Source organism: Salminus brasiliensis, chromosome 10 (assembly GCF_030463535.1).
Source record: "Salminus brasiliensis chromosome 10, fSalBra1.hap2, whole genome shotgun sequence".
NCBI lineage: Eukaryota > Metazoa > Chordata > Actinopteri > Characiformes > Bryconidae > Salminus > Salminus brasiliensis.
The window spans coordinates 18,612,075-18,629,464 of NC_132887.1; the positions used below are offsets into that span (position 1 = coordinate 18,612,075).

At 39.5% G+C, this 17,390-nt stretch overlaps 1 protein-coding gene across 1 annotated transcript in view; it reads left to right on the top strand.

The window, feature by feature from the left end:
• Positions 1 to 17,020, top strand: part of rps6ka5 (ribosomal protein S6 kinase, polypeptide 5) — a 31,789-nt gene extending 14,769 nt beyond the window's left edge. Inside the window, exons 10-17 of the mRNA XM_072689584.1 lie at positions 487 to 612; positions 1,150 to 1,283; positions 1,707 to 1,800; positions 3,267 to 3,437; positions 4,391 to 4,582; positions 5,990 to 6,149; positions 6,345 to 6,508; positions 7,685 to 17,020. Of these exons, the coding sequence (XP_072545685.1) occupies positions 487 to 612; positions 1,150 to 1,283; positions 1,707 to 1,800; positions 3,267 to 3,437; positions 4,391 to 4,582; positions 5,990 to 6,149; positions 6,345 to 6,508; positions 7,685 to 7,975 (1,332 nt within the window). The 3' untranslated portion in view covers positions 7,976 to 17,020. The remainder of the gene's footprint in view (positions 1 to 486; positions 613 to 1,149; positions 1,284 to 1,706; positions 1,801 to 3,266; positions 3,438 to 4,390; positions 4,583 to 5,989; positions 6,150 to 6,344; positions 6,509 to 7,684) is intronic.
• The last annotated feature ends 370 nt before the right edge of the window (positions 17,021 to 17,390 follow it).

The window sequence follows — 17,390 nt, forward strand, 5'->3', positions numbered from 1 at the left end:
AGGGGGCCACTGCTGTCTGAGGCTTTTTATGCAGCGACAGCTAAATGCCACAGATGATGCAATTATCACAGATGGACAACAAATGTGACTTTGTGACTGGAGCGCTCAGCCTGGAGGAGGAGAAAAGAACCAGATCCCAAGAGCCTGTTTTTCAGAAGTTGCGCACATTTGGCTTTTTGGCTTCTGAACTCCATCTTAAATGTAGCCAGCGAAACTTGCTATTAGCGGGATTTCAGGATTCAATTATGTCTGTTGAACACAATCCAAACAAATAACTTTTGAAAAGCAGCTCTGATGTACCAAATGTACAAATGTAGTAAAATGTACAATGTTAATTTGAATGACCTCTGGGTATTAACAAGCATCCCAAGTATGCCTGTAAAAAGCATTGTTGTGCTGTTTTATTAAAGTGCTACATTTGCCTCAGTCTGCCTGAGATGTTTGTTCAGTTTTTGGCTTGCTGTGTGTTTGTGCCGACTTGTGCAGGGCTACTCCTTCATAGCTCCCTCCATCCTGTTCAAGAGGAATGTGGTGATGGATGACCCGGTTCAGCTGTGTGGTGGAGCGGACAGGCCTGGATCTGCTGCAGTAGCGCGCAGTGCCATGATGAAGGTTAACTATTACCTCTTACATAGAATTAGGGAATTTATTGAGGGAGTTTGTTGTTCTCTTACCATTAGAGATCTAGTCATTTTACCCACCGATCCAAGTTTCTTGATGCTAAGTATCGGCCAATACCAATCCAGTTGATATATTTCTGTATATAATACAGGCATACATTTTAGGTATCCGCTAATTAATACTCACTTTTTAGTTAGTTTTTAGTGTAAAGTTTATATAAAGTGACAAAATGGACTACATTTTAAAAATTTCCATTTTACAATCCGCCATACGCCCAACGAGGACGCCAGAGAGCACACTGAACACAGTAGTAAAAACTAAGAATCAGAACTGGATCGGGTTTAAAATAGCCGATACCCAATACGTCAACATATGCCTGGATGAGTGGTGAGTTTTTGGATCACCTCAAAAATAAACCTTTTTCATGCACAATCTTCTCATTCTCCTTTTTTTCTGAGAAGAAAAATCCAGCATAGGAAACAGTTCATGAATAAAAACCTCTATTGCTTTGTGGTATGTTCCATGCAGGACTCTCCATTCTATATAAACTATGAGATGGACCTTAAGGAGAGCGCACTGGGGGAGGGCAGCTTCTCTATCTGCAGGCAGTGCACACACAAGAAGAGTGGACAGAAATACGCAGTAAAGATTGTTAGTAAAAGGTACCAGTTATAAAATTCATGCACAGCTTATGATATTTAGAGCATTATATGTCTTGTGCCTAAATATGTGTAACTATTTTCTATTTTACATTTATTGCATGGACAAAAGGTGATTCTTTCTAATCTCCACAAGAATAGACTGAAAGTTTTATTGATTGATTTTATTCATATGAACACATTTCAATTCATTTCAATTTCAAGTGCAATCTATGTTTTGCCACCTTCAAGTACACTTGGTATCATCTGCCATACAATATCATGTGAAAATGAATTTCTGGAGCTGTTTTCAGCATCACTGTCGTATTAGCATACTTTGATGTTTTCCATTTGAAGTTTTTGCACTGAAGCCCTTCTGTGACGGCCTCAGTCTAAATTCACAGTTCTATGACAAAATAACTTGCGTGTGTTTTTCCTGTTTTGAAGAATGGAAGCACAAACACAGAAGGAGATAGCTGCTCTCAAACTATGTGACAGACACCCCAACATAGTCAAGCTACATGAGATCTACCATGACCAGGTAGGCCACAATATGTGTATGTGTGTGTGAGTGAGTGAGACAGAGAGAGGTCATAAGGCTGTGGAGCTGCTCTGGGCATGCTACAGCCTCATTCAGTCAGGGGAAGTAGAGCACAGGGAATGTATTTGAATCCTCTCTCCTCAGTTTTGCCCTACATTCAGAATCCAGCACTTCCTGGCGGGATTAGCCTCACACCTCTATTTTTCTTAAGCTCCTAAAGCTTGGACTTCTGTTAATAATTTTTTGCCTTGTTAAACAGTAACAAATGATTGAGGAACTGCTGTGAAATTGATCTATAAATCTGAACTGAAGCCTGGCCCCGTATGTGGCTCATCATTGTTTGATGAGGCAAATGAATTAAGTGTGAACATGAGTGATCTCGATCTTAGTGAATAACAAACTAACTCATTTTTAAACCGCAAAACCTAATAAATGAGTTCAAAGAAAGTCTTTGTTGACTTCTCCCCTGAAACAGCAAGTGCACACAGATCTCAAATATAGATTCACCTCAGTCAGAGACACAGTAGGTCTTTATTATACCCGAAAAATATTTACAATCTTTACAAATATTTACAGTTACAGTTTCCGAACAGTATTGGATGTTTTTAGCTGTTGTAACATACCCATAAACACATATGACCACCTATATCGACGTAATGAATTACTGCCAACAAATTATATTATTGTTGTTTATTTTTCCTTTTTTCATTTCATATATGAATTGCATTCATTTGTATTATTATTCCTTCATTTGATGACAATCGAACACGCAGTTCCCTTCTACTGAATTAGCGGCCTCTGGTTGTTGGGAGCTGTACTGCAGGAAAAACCCACTTCAAGTTGTACTGTGTGAATCACAATACTACTTAGTCATTACTTTTCAAGGGTGTTTATGTAGGACTTTAGTTACAGGAGGGTTTGAGAAAAGCGTTTTAATTAGGAACAAATCTTAAGGACTAGTTATCAAAGTACTTAGCATTACAAAGCTTTAAGAAAACTCACCTCAGTTTGATCTACGTTGCCTGAGACCCAAAAACATGCTATCCTACCAATTTTGCAAGTATCATGGGAATGATAAAAAACTGTCAAATGCAAAACAGGGCTACAACAGAAACACACCTGGGAGAAAGTGTTATTCCCATCAGCAAACATTTTAGGACCATGTGCTAAATGTTTAATTTTATTTCAAACAAAAAGGGATCCAGTTCTGTTTCTGTTGTTAAGTGTGAAAAATGTGCTCATTATTGTTTTAGTTTTTAAGTAATTAGCTACTTCTCTTTCTACTGGTTGAGAAGTCAACCATTGTATTACTGGAAATGGCTCTGGACTACCCTTGCAGTTTTTGTTACGTGCTGTCTGGGCTAGTAAAGATTTGCCTTTTATTTTACTTTGGAAAATAGAAGGCCTTTTATTTGCCTCTCCCCTAACACAGTTGTGTGTATAATGGTTTGTGTGTGTATGCCCAGCTGCATACATATTTAGTTCTGGAGCTGCTCCGAGGCGGTGAGCTGCTGGAGCGGATACGGAGGAAGCAGCACTTCAGTGAGACGGAGGCGAGTCGGATCATGCGCAGGCTGGTGTCCGCTGTGAGCCACATGCACGATGTGGGCGTGGTGCACCGAGACCTCAAACCTGAGGTACAGACCTTCATAATCCAGTGCCACTACAGTGAAAGCCAAGGTTCTGCATCATAGATGTTCAGTTTTCCCCTTAAACACACTTGCCTATGTGATTGTTGACACTGAATGAAATACTGGTATTAGTAAAATACACAAAAGCACAGACACCAAAAACACCAAAAGTGTGTACCAGAATTCTTTCACACTGAGCTCTACTATTTACCTTTGTATATGCCTCATCTTCTGGGCCCTGGAGAACCTGCTTTACAGCTCAGCAAATAATGAGTTCTGCTTTTAATAAGATGAATATAGCTGACAGAGTGCAGCTTTTGTTAAATGTTTTTATGTGATTGCTGATCTGAAAAGTCTTTTGAACTTTTTTCGATTACCAAGGGTGTGTCTTAAGGGCCACGTATATATGAAATAGGTCATCCATATTAAATTAACAGCTACAGAATGCACATTGGTTCCTAATGTATACAATGTAATTACACCTCTATTTATACCTTTAGTTGGTTATTTTGACTTTTCTTTAAAATTAAGGATGGCATATTATCCATGTGTTTCAAAACAATATTATTGTACATTTTTACATTAATAGTATTTAAAAAGCATGTGAATATTTTATTTTAAAAAGTTTATTCTCATTTGTCCCTGTTTCATTAGCAAGCTAACATTTACTTCACCTTGAATTCATATCTTTCTTATTCTCTCACTTGCTTGCTAGCTCTTTTGCACAACACATACACACACTTTCTTTCTGTCTTTCTCTCTCTCTCTTTCTCGCTTTCTCCCAGCTGTAGTCTGCTCCTGCGGCAGACACAAATGCTTTATTATAACACTCGACTAAATAAATATGTCACGCTGAATTTGGATATCCATTGAATCCATTAAATGCCTGTTTTTAATTGTTATAGAAGTGATGTTCCTGGTTCAACTCCTGATGTTTAGCCTATCTATTTTCATTTCAGAACCTGCTGTTTACTGATGAGAGCGAGAACTCTGAGATTAAAGTCATCGACTTTGGCTTTGCTCGTCTCAAACCTCCTGACAATCAACTCCTGAAGACTCCCTGCTTCACTCTACAATACGCCGCCCCAGAGATCCTCACCTATGACGGCTACGACGAGTCCTGTGATCTTTGGAGCCTGGGGGTTATACTGGTAAGAACATGCTGTGTGTGCATAGGTTGGCTTGTGTTACGAGTGTGGGTGCCCACATACTGGAGTGCTCGGATACCCATTACTATCGAGCTTGCATTTAAAACCCCACTCTGTGTTTTCATGCTTATATATTGTAGACATTATTTTAAGTTATTCCTGCCAACTTAGTCTAACTGGATAGTGGTGCTGTCCTGTCAGTCGGTTAGCCCAGCTCGGTGAATGGCCATATCTGGAATGCTGTTATGCTACAGTTAGCTTTTAGTCTAGAATGGATGGGCGTGTGCTTCCAGTGCTTTTGCTTGCTTTCAGTGCTTTTGCTTGCTTGTGCACAGCGTTCAATGTCCCTTGGCTGGCTACTGGCAAAGGTCATTCAGTTTTCTAGTATCTAAAAGAGTCTGGCAGTGATGTGCATGCTCATACTGAAGCATAATCAGAAAGAATGTTTTTGAAAACTCACAACAAAAACACCACGTTCTCAGGAAGTGGCCGCTACATGTTAACACACCACCATCTTAGACTAGAACAAGAATGCTGAGTGTGTCAGTTTTAAGGCTGTAAACAGGATTTGTATTTGAATAAGGTTCACAATTTGTCACTGCCATGTATTGTACCTCTGCTGTGCCAAATATGCCCACATATTTGAATATTTGAGAAAACTGACCTAGGCCATGGCTTTGTATACTCTGTTTTTATATTCTGTTAATGCTGAGTGAGCTACATAGAGATATGGCGGGATATCAAGATACTGACTACAGTTCACAGTGGCTTCCCTTCAGCTAAAATATTAGTCCAGTTCAGCTGCCTTCCACTGAGCAAGAGCTACTAAAATGGAGAGAGCCCAGGGGAGCTCGCTCTCTGCCGCCTCTCTTTCTCTGTATGCATCTCTCTTTCCCTCTCTGTGCACGACTGTGGGAGAGTTAACCCTTGCCGCAGCCCCCTGGGGGTTTAGCAGGGTAGTGCAGTGGGCAGCATTGATGAGATACTCTCAGACAGGTCAAGAGAGAGGCCCCACAGCACTAAACACAGAGAGAGAACCAGAAAGAGAGCACGCATAGATCGTTGTGTAGCTGAGTCTCTTTGTCTTTGAGCCAGAGCAAGAAAAGAAGGAAGCCAAAAAATTAGAGGAAATGAAACTTGCCTTGCAGAGAGTAATGCCTTATCATTATATTAGATCACTGTAGCTGGATTTAAACAGTGTAACATTAACAGGGCTGTTCCATTTCCCCAGTTGGTCTTTTGGCCCTTTAAACCCTTATTTTGGTGTATTTATTTATTTTGGTGTATTCGCTGTGAAACTAATAAGTATATGTAAGTATGCATGCAAGGCTTAGTTAAAAGAGTTAAACTAGTGGCAATATATGACAGCTATATGAATGTTTCAGTGATCAGATGCATGCTATGTTACAGTACACCATGCTGTCCGGGCAGGTGCCCTTTCAGTGCCAGGAGAAAAGTTTAACCCACACCAGCGCAGAGGAAATCATGAAGAAGATAAAACATGGAGACTTCTCCTTTCAGGGAGAAGCTTGGCGGAACGTGTCCCAGCAGGCCAAGGAGCTCATTCAGGGTAAGAGTTTTATAGTCATTCAATTCAGTTATTCCTCACAGATTGGATTTAATTGATTTGTTTTAGTTTTTTTTAAAAAGCAGAGGTCCTTGTTGTGTCTTTGTTTGGAGCCGGTGTTTTTTTTTCATGTCCGTATATGCGTGTGTGTATATCTGTGTGTGTACGTGTGTCCATGTATGCATGATACCTTAACAGAGCTCCTGACTGTGGATCCTAACAAGCGGATAAAGATGCGTGAGCTGCGCTATAACGCCTGGCTGCAAGACGACAGTCAACTCTCCTCCAACCCGCTCATGACTCCAGACATCCTGGGCTTGTCCACCGCCTCCGTACACACCTGCTTCAAAGCCACCTTCAATGTGAGAGAATGGGGACTACATACAGTTAGTCACTTAACTGTATTGCTTAGCATTAGGCTTGTTTTGGTGTGGATGCAAGTTAGCAGCTAAAGTGTGGGCCTGCTTACAGACTGTTCTTAAGACATAGCCAAAACGTTATGAATATAACGCAGCAGCTTAAGCAAGAGCATGCACTCATCATCCTCTTCCTCGCAGTCTCAGGAGAACATAACTTAATATTTTGAACTATATAAAACTTTAGTTGAAACGCCCTGTTTTACCAGCGGGAGAACCGCTTTGTTTTTAAACTAGCACTGAGAAGAGCTTTCAGAACCGAAAGCAGCAGTAGTCAACAAACAGAAACCAGATATCAGCCAAAGTGTAAACAGCTACACACACAAATCACAAAGTGACATGACTGCAGTGTTTTTAAGAAACTGGTAGCTGAATGGTCAGGGAGGACAGTCAGACTGGATCAGAAGACATTAAATAAATCTAAAACTAAATAAGTAAATCCAAAATGTCTCATTATAGAAACCGTTACTAAAATAAAGTGATTTTACTTCAGTATTAATCAGCAGCACATCTTTGCCAAATAGTGTGGCTGTATTATTTATACAAACACAAAGATCGAATCGGATACTCAGCATTCAGAGACTCGGGTGTGATTGGGGGCCAAAATAACCTGTTTTTGACAAAACATCCCTTCTCTGTGTAAATCACCTTAAGTTTATGGCTGTCCTGCTCATTTAAGCTCTGTTTTTTAAGGAAGCATGCTGAAAATAAACTCCTGACATTCTCTTGTTATTCGCTAAAACAACACGGAAATGTTCCGTTTTGTCTGCCTTGCTTCTTGAAATGTAACTGGTCACATCTGGTCACATAAACTCAGTATATTTCTGCCATCAAATTCAGAACTTGGTGATTTGAAAACAAACATGGCTGAAACAACAATTACTGTTTATCAAGCAGCTGCACTCCTGCTGGAAGAACTCACTGTGGGTAGAGTGGTACAGACAGCCAGAACTTACCTGCAAAATATTTAAAATAGCATCCCAAAATGACAATAACAACTCTAAAACTTCTAATAGATAAAGTATTTTTGTCCAAACCCGAATGTCTTTATGCAGAAGAGTGATTCTAATAGTTCCAGCATTCTCAGGCTGTTGTGTGAACCAATGTTGTGCCCCCCCCCAGGCCTTCAACAAGTGCAAGCGGGAGGGCTTCCGTCTGCAGACAGTGGATAAGGCTCCCCTGGCTAAGCGCAGGAAGATGAAGAAGACGAGCACCAGCACAGAGACACGCAGCAGCTCCAGCGAGAGCACGCATTCATCCTCTTCTTCCTCGCAGTCTCAGGAGAAGACACCGCCAGGCAGGGGACCAGCCACCATGCCTCAGCCATCCATCAGCACTCCCCTCACGCTGGGACCCGACGACGACGAGCCATCCCAGAGTCAGCCCCAGTCTGCCTTCACTTTCTCTGAGTGAGAAACACACTCGTCACATCAAAAACACACTTGTCGCACCCTTATATCTATGTCTTGGGCCTCCCTATGTCACAAAAGGCCCTTAGCGAAGTCCTCTGACCCCCCCACCACCACCACACCCGAGCCCTTCGCTAGCAATAGACAAGCAAAGCAGGGCCCAGAACCGTGGGAGAGTGTGAAGAAAGGCTTTGATCGCTGGCTTGGACCAGGCCTAGTCCCACGCTCCTGACACCAAAATGATCAGGCCTCCAGTGCATCTGCTGTATCTCACATGCTTGAGTTTCACTCCTGGAAGCATGAGACCACCCGCTAACTGTAATCAAGGGTCCAGTAACTTGCGCTGTCCTGCCAAGCAAAAAGAAGAAAGAAAATTAAAACAAAGAGAAAAAGATTATTTATTCTAAAAGAATATAGAACATATAAGAAGAGGTTTATATAATGAGATTTATGAATTATATGTTAAGTTATTGTTCTTGTTTGGACGATTAGACCGTCCCAGTCAGAAGATGTTCTTGTGAAATGACTTGTGAAGTTTGTTCTCACTGACCACTGTTGCAGGTCAGAACTACATGGTACTGTAGCTTTGCTTGATTTTCCGTGCAGGCCTGTTCAGTGAGAGGCTTCTTCCAAACCGGTCAAACGGTGAAGTAGCAGTGATTTGTTTGAGTGAATTCAGACAAATCCTTTTTTTCCTCTACCCTTGATGAGGAAGACTAGATAACAGCCTTTTCTGAATTTGTAATCTGCCATTTTAAGCAGATCGCAAGTCAAGGAGTTATTTTGGGGTAAGGAGGGTGATTTTGTACTTGAAACAAATTTTTAAAAAAGCAGCAATGGAAAAACACAATGCGGCAGCAGCCAGTGTTAGATAAGGGCAAAATAGTTGAGAAAATGCAATCAGCCAAACCTTTTCTTCTTAATTCCAGCTCCAGCTTTGCATTGCCTCTAGCTATGGGTGGCCAGGACGGGTCTTTTTTGAGTAGTGAGAATTTATGGTGCATTTACATTGCAGAGGAGTAAAGCTTTTGCTTGGCCGCATTGGAGCATGCTGCTTAAAATGCAAACTTCTCTTTGACTTCTCTGAAGAAGTGTGTGAAGGCAAATCCTGTGTCCAGATGAAATTACATAAACTAGACGACGATACACATACACATATATATATATATATATATATATATATATATATATATATATATATATATATATATAGAGAGAGAGAGAGAGAGAGAGACAGAGAGAGAGAGAGCTCTGTGAGCTCCCACAGCACCCCTACCTTGTGGCTTATTGAGTCTATTTGGCCATGTACTAGACAGACACAAAAACAAAATTGCCACATCAGACATCAGTCATGTTGGGATACTGTCCACTGTTACAGTATTATCGTTACACCACCCAACCCTAGATTAATTGTTGAAGGTCCTATAGAATTCACTTAATGAGTATTTGAAGTTGTTGTTTGATGTATATATTTGGTCTCAAAGTGAAACACACTGACTTTTCTTTTATGGTGTGTATTTGGAAAAAATTATGAGCACTTCTTTTACTGCGGCGGCTTGGAGGAGCCACATAGCATAGCACTGTAACAGGAATATTGTAATTATTTTTTGTAATTATAAAGTGCTCTCTTTGTGTCCTAAGGACAAAAAAAAACATGATTTGCGGTTAGCTTGCTGAAAATTGGATTGACATTGTAGCCGGTTGGCTGGCCTACTACTTGATACTGGGGTTAGTGTGTGTAAATTCTGGGAAAGTAAATATAATTAATCAAAATAGATTTAGGATTTTATATTTGGCCCCTACAGCTCTGTTTTTGGTTATGCCGGATTTTCTTTAAAATAATTGACTGCAGTGTTTGAGGTCTATGAGTAAATACAGGTTTCCTAGGGCACCTTTAAAACCCATCAGGGAAACCAACAACTTCAGCCACCGTTTTCCATGCTTCCAGGTATTCATACAGAGTATGAAATCTGTTACCAACTTCACCACCATCTTCTCAAAACACTGATTTTATTGATTTAGAGAGAAACTCGCTTCTCATTTGCATAAAGTTGAGAAAAGCTCAGCTTTTCGTCACTTTGCTGCATGTGTGCCGCTGCCACTCCCATAATCCTCTGATCCTTTCTGTAGAAATCAGTGAAAAATGCTCAGCTTCGCTGCAGTGTAAATGCACCGCTAGGCTCCACTTGCTGCCAGCCAGAATAAATCAGCTGCATTAAAGGTACAATTAGTGAGCTGTGCAGTTTGAAAGGAATAATATCCTATCATGGTTTACAGACTCATAGCAGTCTGTGAACAGATATTCAAGCAGCAAGCCAGTACCACGACTGCCAAGCTAACTTAAACACACTCCTCGTTTAACATACCTTTAAAATGATAAGAGCTATAGCAACAATTTTTTCACAGAACTGAGAGAAATAAGTGTATAGCTCATCCAGTTTCTATTTTCTGAGTAATAACAAATGGTCAGAGTGGTGTTTAGTGTAGTGTGCAGAACAAAGGATAGCATGTGGCTTCACCATCTGATCATATGCATCAGAAAAATGGCTAGTTGCATTTTCATGCCCCATGACTTAGAGCACTTCTCTCTACCTCCATTGCTAAACGCAAGATCTGTGGTAAATGAAAGCGTACATCTTCTTTCTTTTTGCATTTTTCCTTGGTTTTTGTTTTTCCTTTTATATGTTGAAAGTGTCGATAGCACACCAGCATGCCATCACCTGAAAATAATATTCTCATTATATACCGCTTGGTACAGTACAAGCCCGTTCTACTACAAAGCACTACAAAGGCTTCCCTCTGATAACCGAAGGCACTAAACTCATCAATGTTGTTGACCTGCTATGCAAAAACAGCCACTTTTCTTCCTTCAGCATTAACTTTTATCAAAATCTGCTAGTTATGCATTATAAACGAATGAGCAAAAAATACCACACCTCATTAGGGCTCCTTAAAGCTGACCAGCCAGTGTGTTATCATCATCATCATCATCATCATCATCATCATCATCATCATTATCCTTTAGCAGGAAGCTTTATTTATTTATTTGATTTATTAGGGTACACAATTCCTGTATTTATTATGTAACATTTATTTTGGATTCATAATACTGGCCAGTTCATTCATACCCATGCATAGTTGTTACAGAATTATAAATCTGAACCTCAACAACTGAGTTAATAAGCCGGCAATTTGAGGGATTAAACAGTTAGACAGTCTTCATTCTGTGCAATGAGCAAAGCCATGACATCCACAAGCTTAAAGACGGAGAGCTTGCAACAGGTACACACACACACACAGTGTACACATATAGACATTCCTACAGACAACATCGGTGCTCCTGCTCATATGACATCAATGCAACAGCAATAAGAGCGTCCAGAGAGCAGCTCGCTTTAACGTTGCAGAGAGTTGCTCTGTAAGGCCTGTTCAGCTCTACTCCATTGCCACTCTGTGCCACTCCCCTGGAGCGCCATCATTACTGCTCCACTCTTTCTGTTTTGGTGTATTAATAGAAGAGAGAGTGTGTGTGTCCTACATTGAACCCTCCTCAGGGAGCGGAGGCTTTATTAGTTGCTTTGCTGCTGTGCTGTTTGTCCTCAGGGACATTAAGCAGCCCAGCTTGTTCTTCTACCGCAAAGGACACAGAGATAATCTACGTACATGGGAACATAGAACTTGGAAGTGTGGTCACTAGGGATGCACCAGTTTTATGGCCTCTTAAATTCAAATTCTGATTTCTTTACAATCATATTGGCTGATGATGTTAAAATGATATTAAATGCTCATTAATGGGACAATCTGGTATTTTAAAGGCGGCATACGAAAAACAGTTATACCACCCCTTTTGAGTAGCTCCACCCACTATTATAGGTTTCAGTTAGCAGCCGCTGGTCATCATTTTTCTAGGTTGGTAGAGTGCAGTTCTTTTTTTATTACTTTAAAAATGTACTGTACCGCCAAATAAATTGACTTCAGATGAATTGCATCATTAGAGTTTCTCAATTCTGGAAATCTGAGGAAGAACTGAGACAGGTTCAGCAGACTACAGCTTGGAGAAAGAAAGTATATGTGTGTGTGTTTGTCTGTTTGTGTGAGAGGGACTGTATGCAGCGCTAAAGAGTGAGCAAAAAAGATAGGTATGAACTCAAGGTGAAGTAAATGTTAGCTAGACCACAAACGGGTCTCAACAAATGAGAATAAACAGATCTAAGAACAGTCTAAGATTTTTTGTAGAGCTTTGAAATTAAGAGGCAACTGCAACACAGATCTGCCAATATCAAAATAATAAATTGATCGATGGCTGATTGTCAATTGCATGTTTGGGGCGACGTGTCTGTGCATCCCTATTGATCACTAAACTGAAGACTCAGTGCACTTATAGGTTTTTAAAAATAGCCCTGCTGTCTTGCTGGTGCTTTTTATCTGTCTCAGTGTTTTCACAAACCTCAGAAACAGTGAATATTGTGACGCGTATCGTGAAAATGTCTTCAAGTATCTTGATGTTTTACTTTTGCCACATCACTCGCCCCTTTTCTGAGAATGTGGCTGCGATGAAGATGTGTCAACGCTGTTCAGAATCGATGTCATGACCTATGCTTCTCTTTTAGGCTGAGAGGTCAGTACTCTGTTCTACCGTTTCATTCATCTGTAAAGTACTTCTGCTTGAGGTTCACCAGTGCCAGGAGCTTTAGGTGAGGTAGAGGGAACACCGCGTAGCAGTGTGCCCTTGAAAAGAGCTTGTTCGAGTTATTGTTGGCCTACTTTACTGCTCTCAGGAGCTCCGTTAATTGTGTGGCCCTTTTTTCCTGCTATTGTAACAGAGGGCCCAGTGTGAGTACATATCTGTTCCGAGCTGGCAGCGGTCAGCTCTGCCGGCTCACTCTTTCATCTACCCGCGGAGGTGGAGTGATGCTCCACAATGATGTGGGCAGACAGAGCGTCGCCATATCTCTCAGGCGCTCAGACCTGCGCATTGTTTTTGCAGGAGATGTTTTTTAATCACTTTGAGGTCGTGCTTTGAGGTTTTATGCATTATGAAATACATGAAACGACTATTACTATTACGTAAAGGAACACTGCAAAAAAAGCTATGTGTTGGATTTACTTGATTCAGATGTGTCCATCATTTCCACATATATATTACAGTCCAGTATACTGTAAAACATTGTTGCCAAATATAGATATATTTCAATCTATTATATCTACACACTTCAGTCTGTATGCTTACTTATGGCAATAATTGTGTTAATGTCATATTTTATCCATGTGGAAATGATCTACATGTTTGGACAGGGCTCAGATAGATAAACAATCAAATAAATAAAAAGATGCACAATGATATTGGAATCATATATCATAATATTAGCAAACAATGCTTTAATTCCTACCTTTGCTGTGTTTGTAATCTTCTAAACATAAATGTATTATATATTTTTGTAATGTTATCCTGATGATTCTAGTCCTAGTGTGCATGCATGTGCACGTGAAATGTCGGATATCGGCATTCCCTTATCAGCACATCGCTAAATATTTCTATTGTTTTGCCCCAAAATAAAAATTATATCATTTACATAATGAATCACTGATGTTTTTTCAAGCATTGTTAATAAAGGTGCGCATATTTGTCACTGTACTACGTACAGCGAAATGTATCCTCAGAATTTTACCTATCTGTGGTAGTGAACACACACAGAGCGGTGGGCAGCCAACTTCAGCGCCCGGGGAGCAGGGAGGGTAAAAGGCCTTGCTAAAGGACCCAACAGTGGCAGCTTGCTGAGCCTGGGTATCGAACTCACAACCCTGTCATCAATAGCCCAGAGCTCTAACACCTGGTCCACCACTGCCCTATAATAATAATTATGTACTGAAAGAGTGAAGGATAATTATGTTCCTGGCAGCATTTTAGATGAGCCAGTTCCGAGCCCTATATTTGAATTAAGTAAATTCAGTGCATTCTATTTTTTTGTGAATTCACTACTGTTCAAAAGTTTGGAATCACTTGTCTAATTGCTTTTTTGGTTTTTATATACAAAAATTAAACTGTACGGTGAATATTTAAGTATATAAACTTAATGCTAAATGGTATTCTATGTTTTATTTAATATTCTAAAGTTTTTTTTTATTATAAGCTATTAGCAAATGAAAACTTTAAGTCACAATTTTCTTTTCTGATGTTTTTAAGCAAAATATGTTTGTTCTATAAGTAAGTAAACTTGCTTACGACTTTGTAGTAACGTATACTATTCTCATTTACATATATTTGTAACCAAACTGCTTTTATTTAATTGATTTCAATTTAATTTATTCAATTGCAAACTTTTGAACAGTAGTGTTATGTTGACAAAGATAGCTTTAGGTGAATTGTCAGGTGGCTGGGGAACAAAAACCTATACCTCTCATGTGCTTCCACAAGCCATGGATGGAAAATTTAGCTGGAATGGTCTTGCAGTACCTTCCTTTTTTTATAAAAGTGAGTAAACGAGATTGTGAAAATGGGGTGATGCGCTTATATTGTTTCAGTGTGAGTGATCAAACTTTTTAAAGAAGATGGTGAATCGTTTGATCGTTTTAAAGTAGGAAAAGGTTTGCAGACTCTGGGTGAATTGAGTTGCATCCAGCTGCGTAAGCTGCCTACACTCCCACACTGTGTAATATCGTGTCTCTGAACTCTGAAGCTTGTGTTTTGAATATCTTTTGAAAAGCCTTCTTGTGTATCCAGTATTGGAAGACACTGTAGCCCCAGGTGGGCTAGTGTCTCTTCTCAATGTGAAAGAAAAATCATTCATGAAATCTCATTTTCAATGTATTTCGTCCGTTTATTAGATTTTTTTTTTTTTGCCAAAGCTTTGATCTGTAGCACTAAAGCTCGATGCAAAACCAGAGCTTCTTATAAGAACGACAACAAAAACAAGCTTTAAACTTGTGTGTAATCATGTGTTTCAAAACCTGTTCAACATCAGTCAGGACAACAAAGGAAAACTGAAACAGAAAATTTGTGCTTCCCTCTGGCAGAAGCGCCCAGCATTCACCACTGGGCCGCACTTGTTTATCTTACACACACACACATTACTGTACTTCTGATTGGTTAAATGTCGTAACTGTGGCTCTGCATATTCGTTACAAATAACTAGAATGGCAATTTCACATCACTGTGACCTCCCTTCAGGTTGGAACCCACTCCCAGTCTGCATTTCACTTGCTGCACATGCATTCTCTTCTAGATTAGCTTAAAGTGAACCCACTGAGATCTTTTTTAATGAAGCTGAAGTTGTGATTTTTTAGCTTTTGAAACGTGTCTTTGTTCAACCTTTCTTCATTACTACATCAGATTTATGAACATCATTAGGGTGGTGGATTCAAAGGGAAAAGTATTGAGGCTGTTTTTTTATGGCCAATTGTGCAATCAAGGACTGCCACCAAGGGGCAGTGTTTACATAGATTTCAGTGGATAGTGTGCTTCGAGGGCCATTTCAACACAACCTACTTGAACAGGAGATGTCCACAAAGGCTCGCCTGCGTCCTCGCTCATTTACCAGCACTCACTGTGCAACATCAGCTGTTTCTGCACAGCAAAAAGAAGGGAGCTTTCAGCTTGGGAAGTTAGAGGACACCATATGCATTAAGTACATATCTTATGTTCTATATATACAGTGTCCTGCAGAAGCGATATATAAATATGGAAAGTGGCAACCTTGCAGTTGTTCTGTACATATTTACATTATGTCAGAATTTCATGATGAATGCACCAATAGAAATGCTCAAAAATGAAAGATACTTGTCTTGTAAAATTGCTGTTTTGGGTAGACAAGATTTTTGTGTGCCAGTGATGATATACTGTATATACATATGCAAAATGTATATAAAACAAATGATTCCTTTTTTTTTTATTAAATAAACATGATATATATAATGTGCATTTCAAATTTTGGCAGTATGTTTAGTTAAGCAAATAAACAGTAATTATGCTTTATGATGTACAGAAATGTGTTCCTTCCTTCTGTGATCTAAATCGGAGATTCCTAAACTTTTTCATTATTTGACTATATAGATATAGATATGCATCACTGTCGTGCAAAGTCTCCTAAGCAGCAACTTTACAGTATAAGGAAAAAAAACTTTCAGTAGAAACGAGCATTTCTATTGGTCCATTCATTAAGAACTTTTGACACAATGTAAAGAACAACTTCCAGAGACACATGATGTCAAAAAGTGAAAACAGTAGAGGATAAATATTTATTGTGGGTCTTAGTGCTGTATATATTTTGTAAATGCTAAGCCATATATTAATATACAGTAAAACATCTCAGCCTCCTCGATGTGTCCTACAGTAAACTTAGTTTTCCCAAACGATGATTACCCATGATTTTCCAAATGCAGGATCACAAATTTGTCCAAATGCATCATACGTTAGGAAACCTGAGATGCAAATTTTCTTGGGTTTTTTGTTTGTTTGTTTTGTTTTGCATGAGTGTCCAAATCTCTCCCAAACCTAAATCCAACCTGATTCTGAGGACTCATGGAGACTGCACTCCACTAAGTCACTGGTCTTGTTAGCAGGTGTTCTTTGCTTGTTTTGTGGTCCACATGTTTAAGGTGTTTATGAAAAGAATAAAGGGCTTTAAAGTTTTGAATACATATTGAACAAAGTGTCTGTGTTTTTGTCACAAGTTGTTAAACGGAATAAAATTTCAAAGTTCACAAGTGTGTGTTCCTCTGCTTATTCCTTCACTCCACGCTCACTGCGGACTTGCTCTGATGATGAAGCAGCTTTGGACTGAACTCAACTTTTGCACACATTGAACAATTTGTTTTGTGGAAAAATAAAAGATAATGTGCTTACCCCAAATCTTTGCACATTCAGCCTGTTGAACTTGCATATTTGTACATGTTGTCTAGGTGTTGTTCAGCAAAACAAGACCAGTCATTGTAAAGCCCTGTGTCTGCCTATGTTCTTTATGCATTCAAAAAAAAAAAAAGGTTACCATGTGATCATGCGGACCGTTTCGTGTCCAGTGTGTCTTCTTTTGGAAAAAACAAAAAACATTAAAGTGGAAAGTGTTGCATTGAACATTTCTCTGTCCACCTCTTGCCTTTTACTCTTTCAAGCGTGAAATATTCATAGAGTTGTGATTGCTTTCGGCACTGTGGCTGATATTGAATCCCTTGATTTTCTGAAGGCAGGAACTTAAAGACCATCCATAAAGCAGAACAGGGCAGATTATCTACTGAACATCATGGTTGGACTGAATATTATTATTATAAAACATTTAAATCATTTAAAAAGTGAGCTCTGTAAACCATACAGTGTTCTTTTGCTCTGTGTTGGGTATCTAACACTGTAGTTTTGTATTTTTTTGTTAGAATTAGAGGCTGAGGCGGGAAACTGGAATGTTGCACTGGGCCACATTTGCTATTGT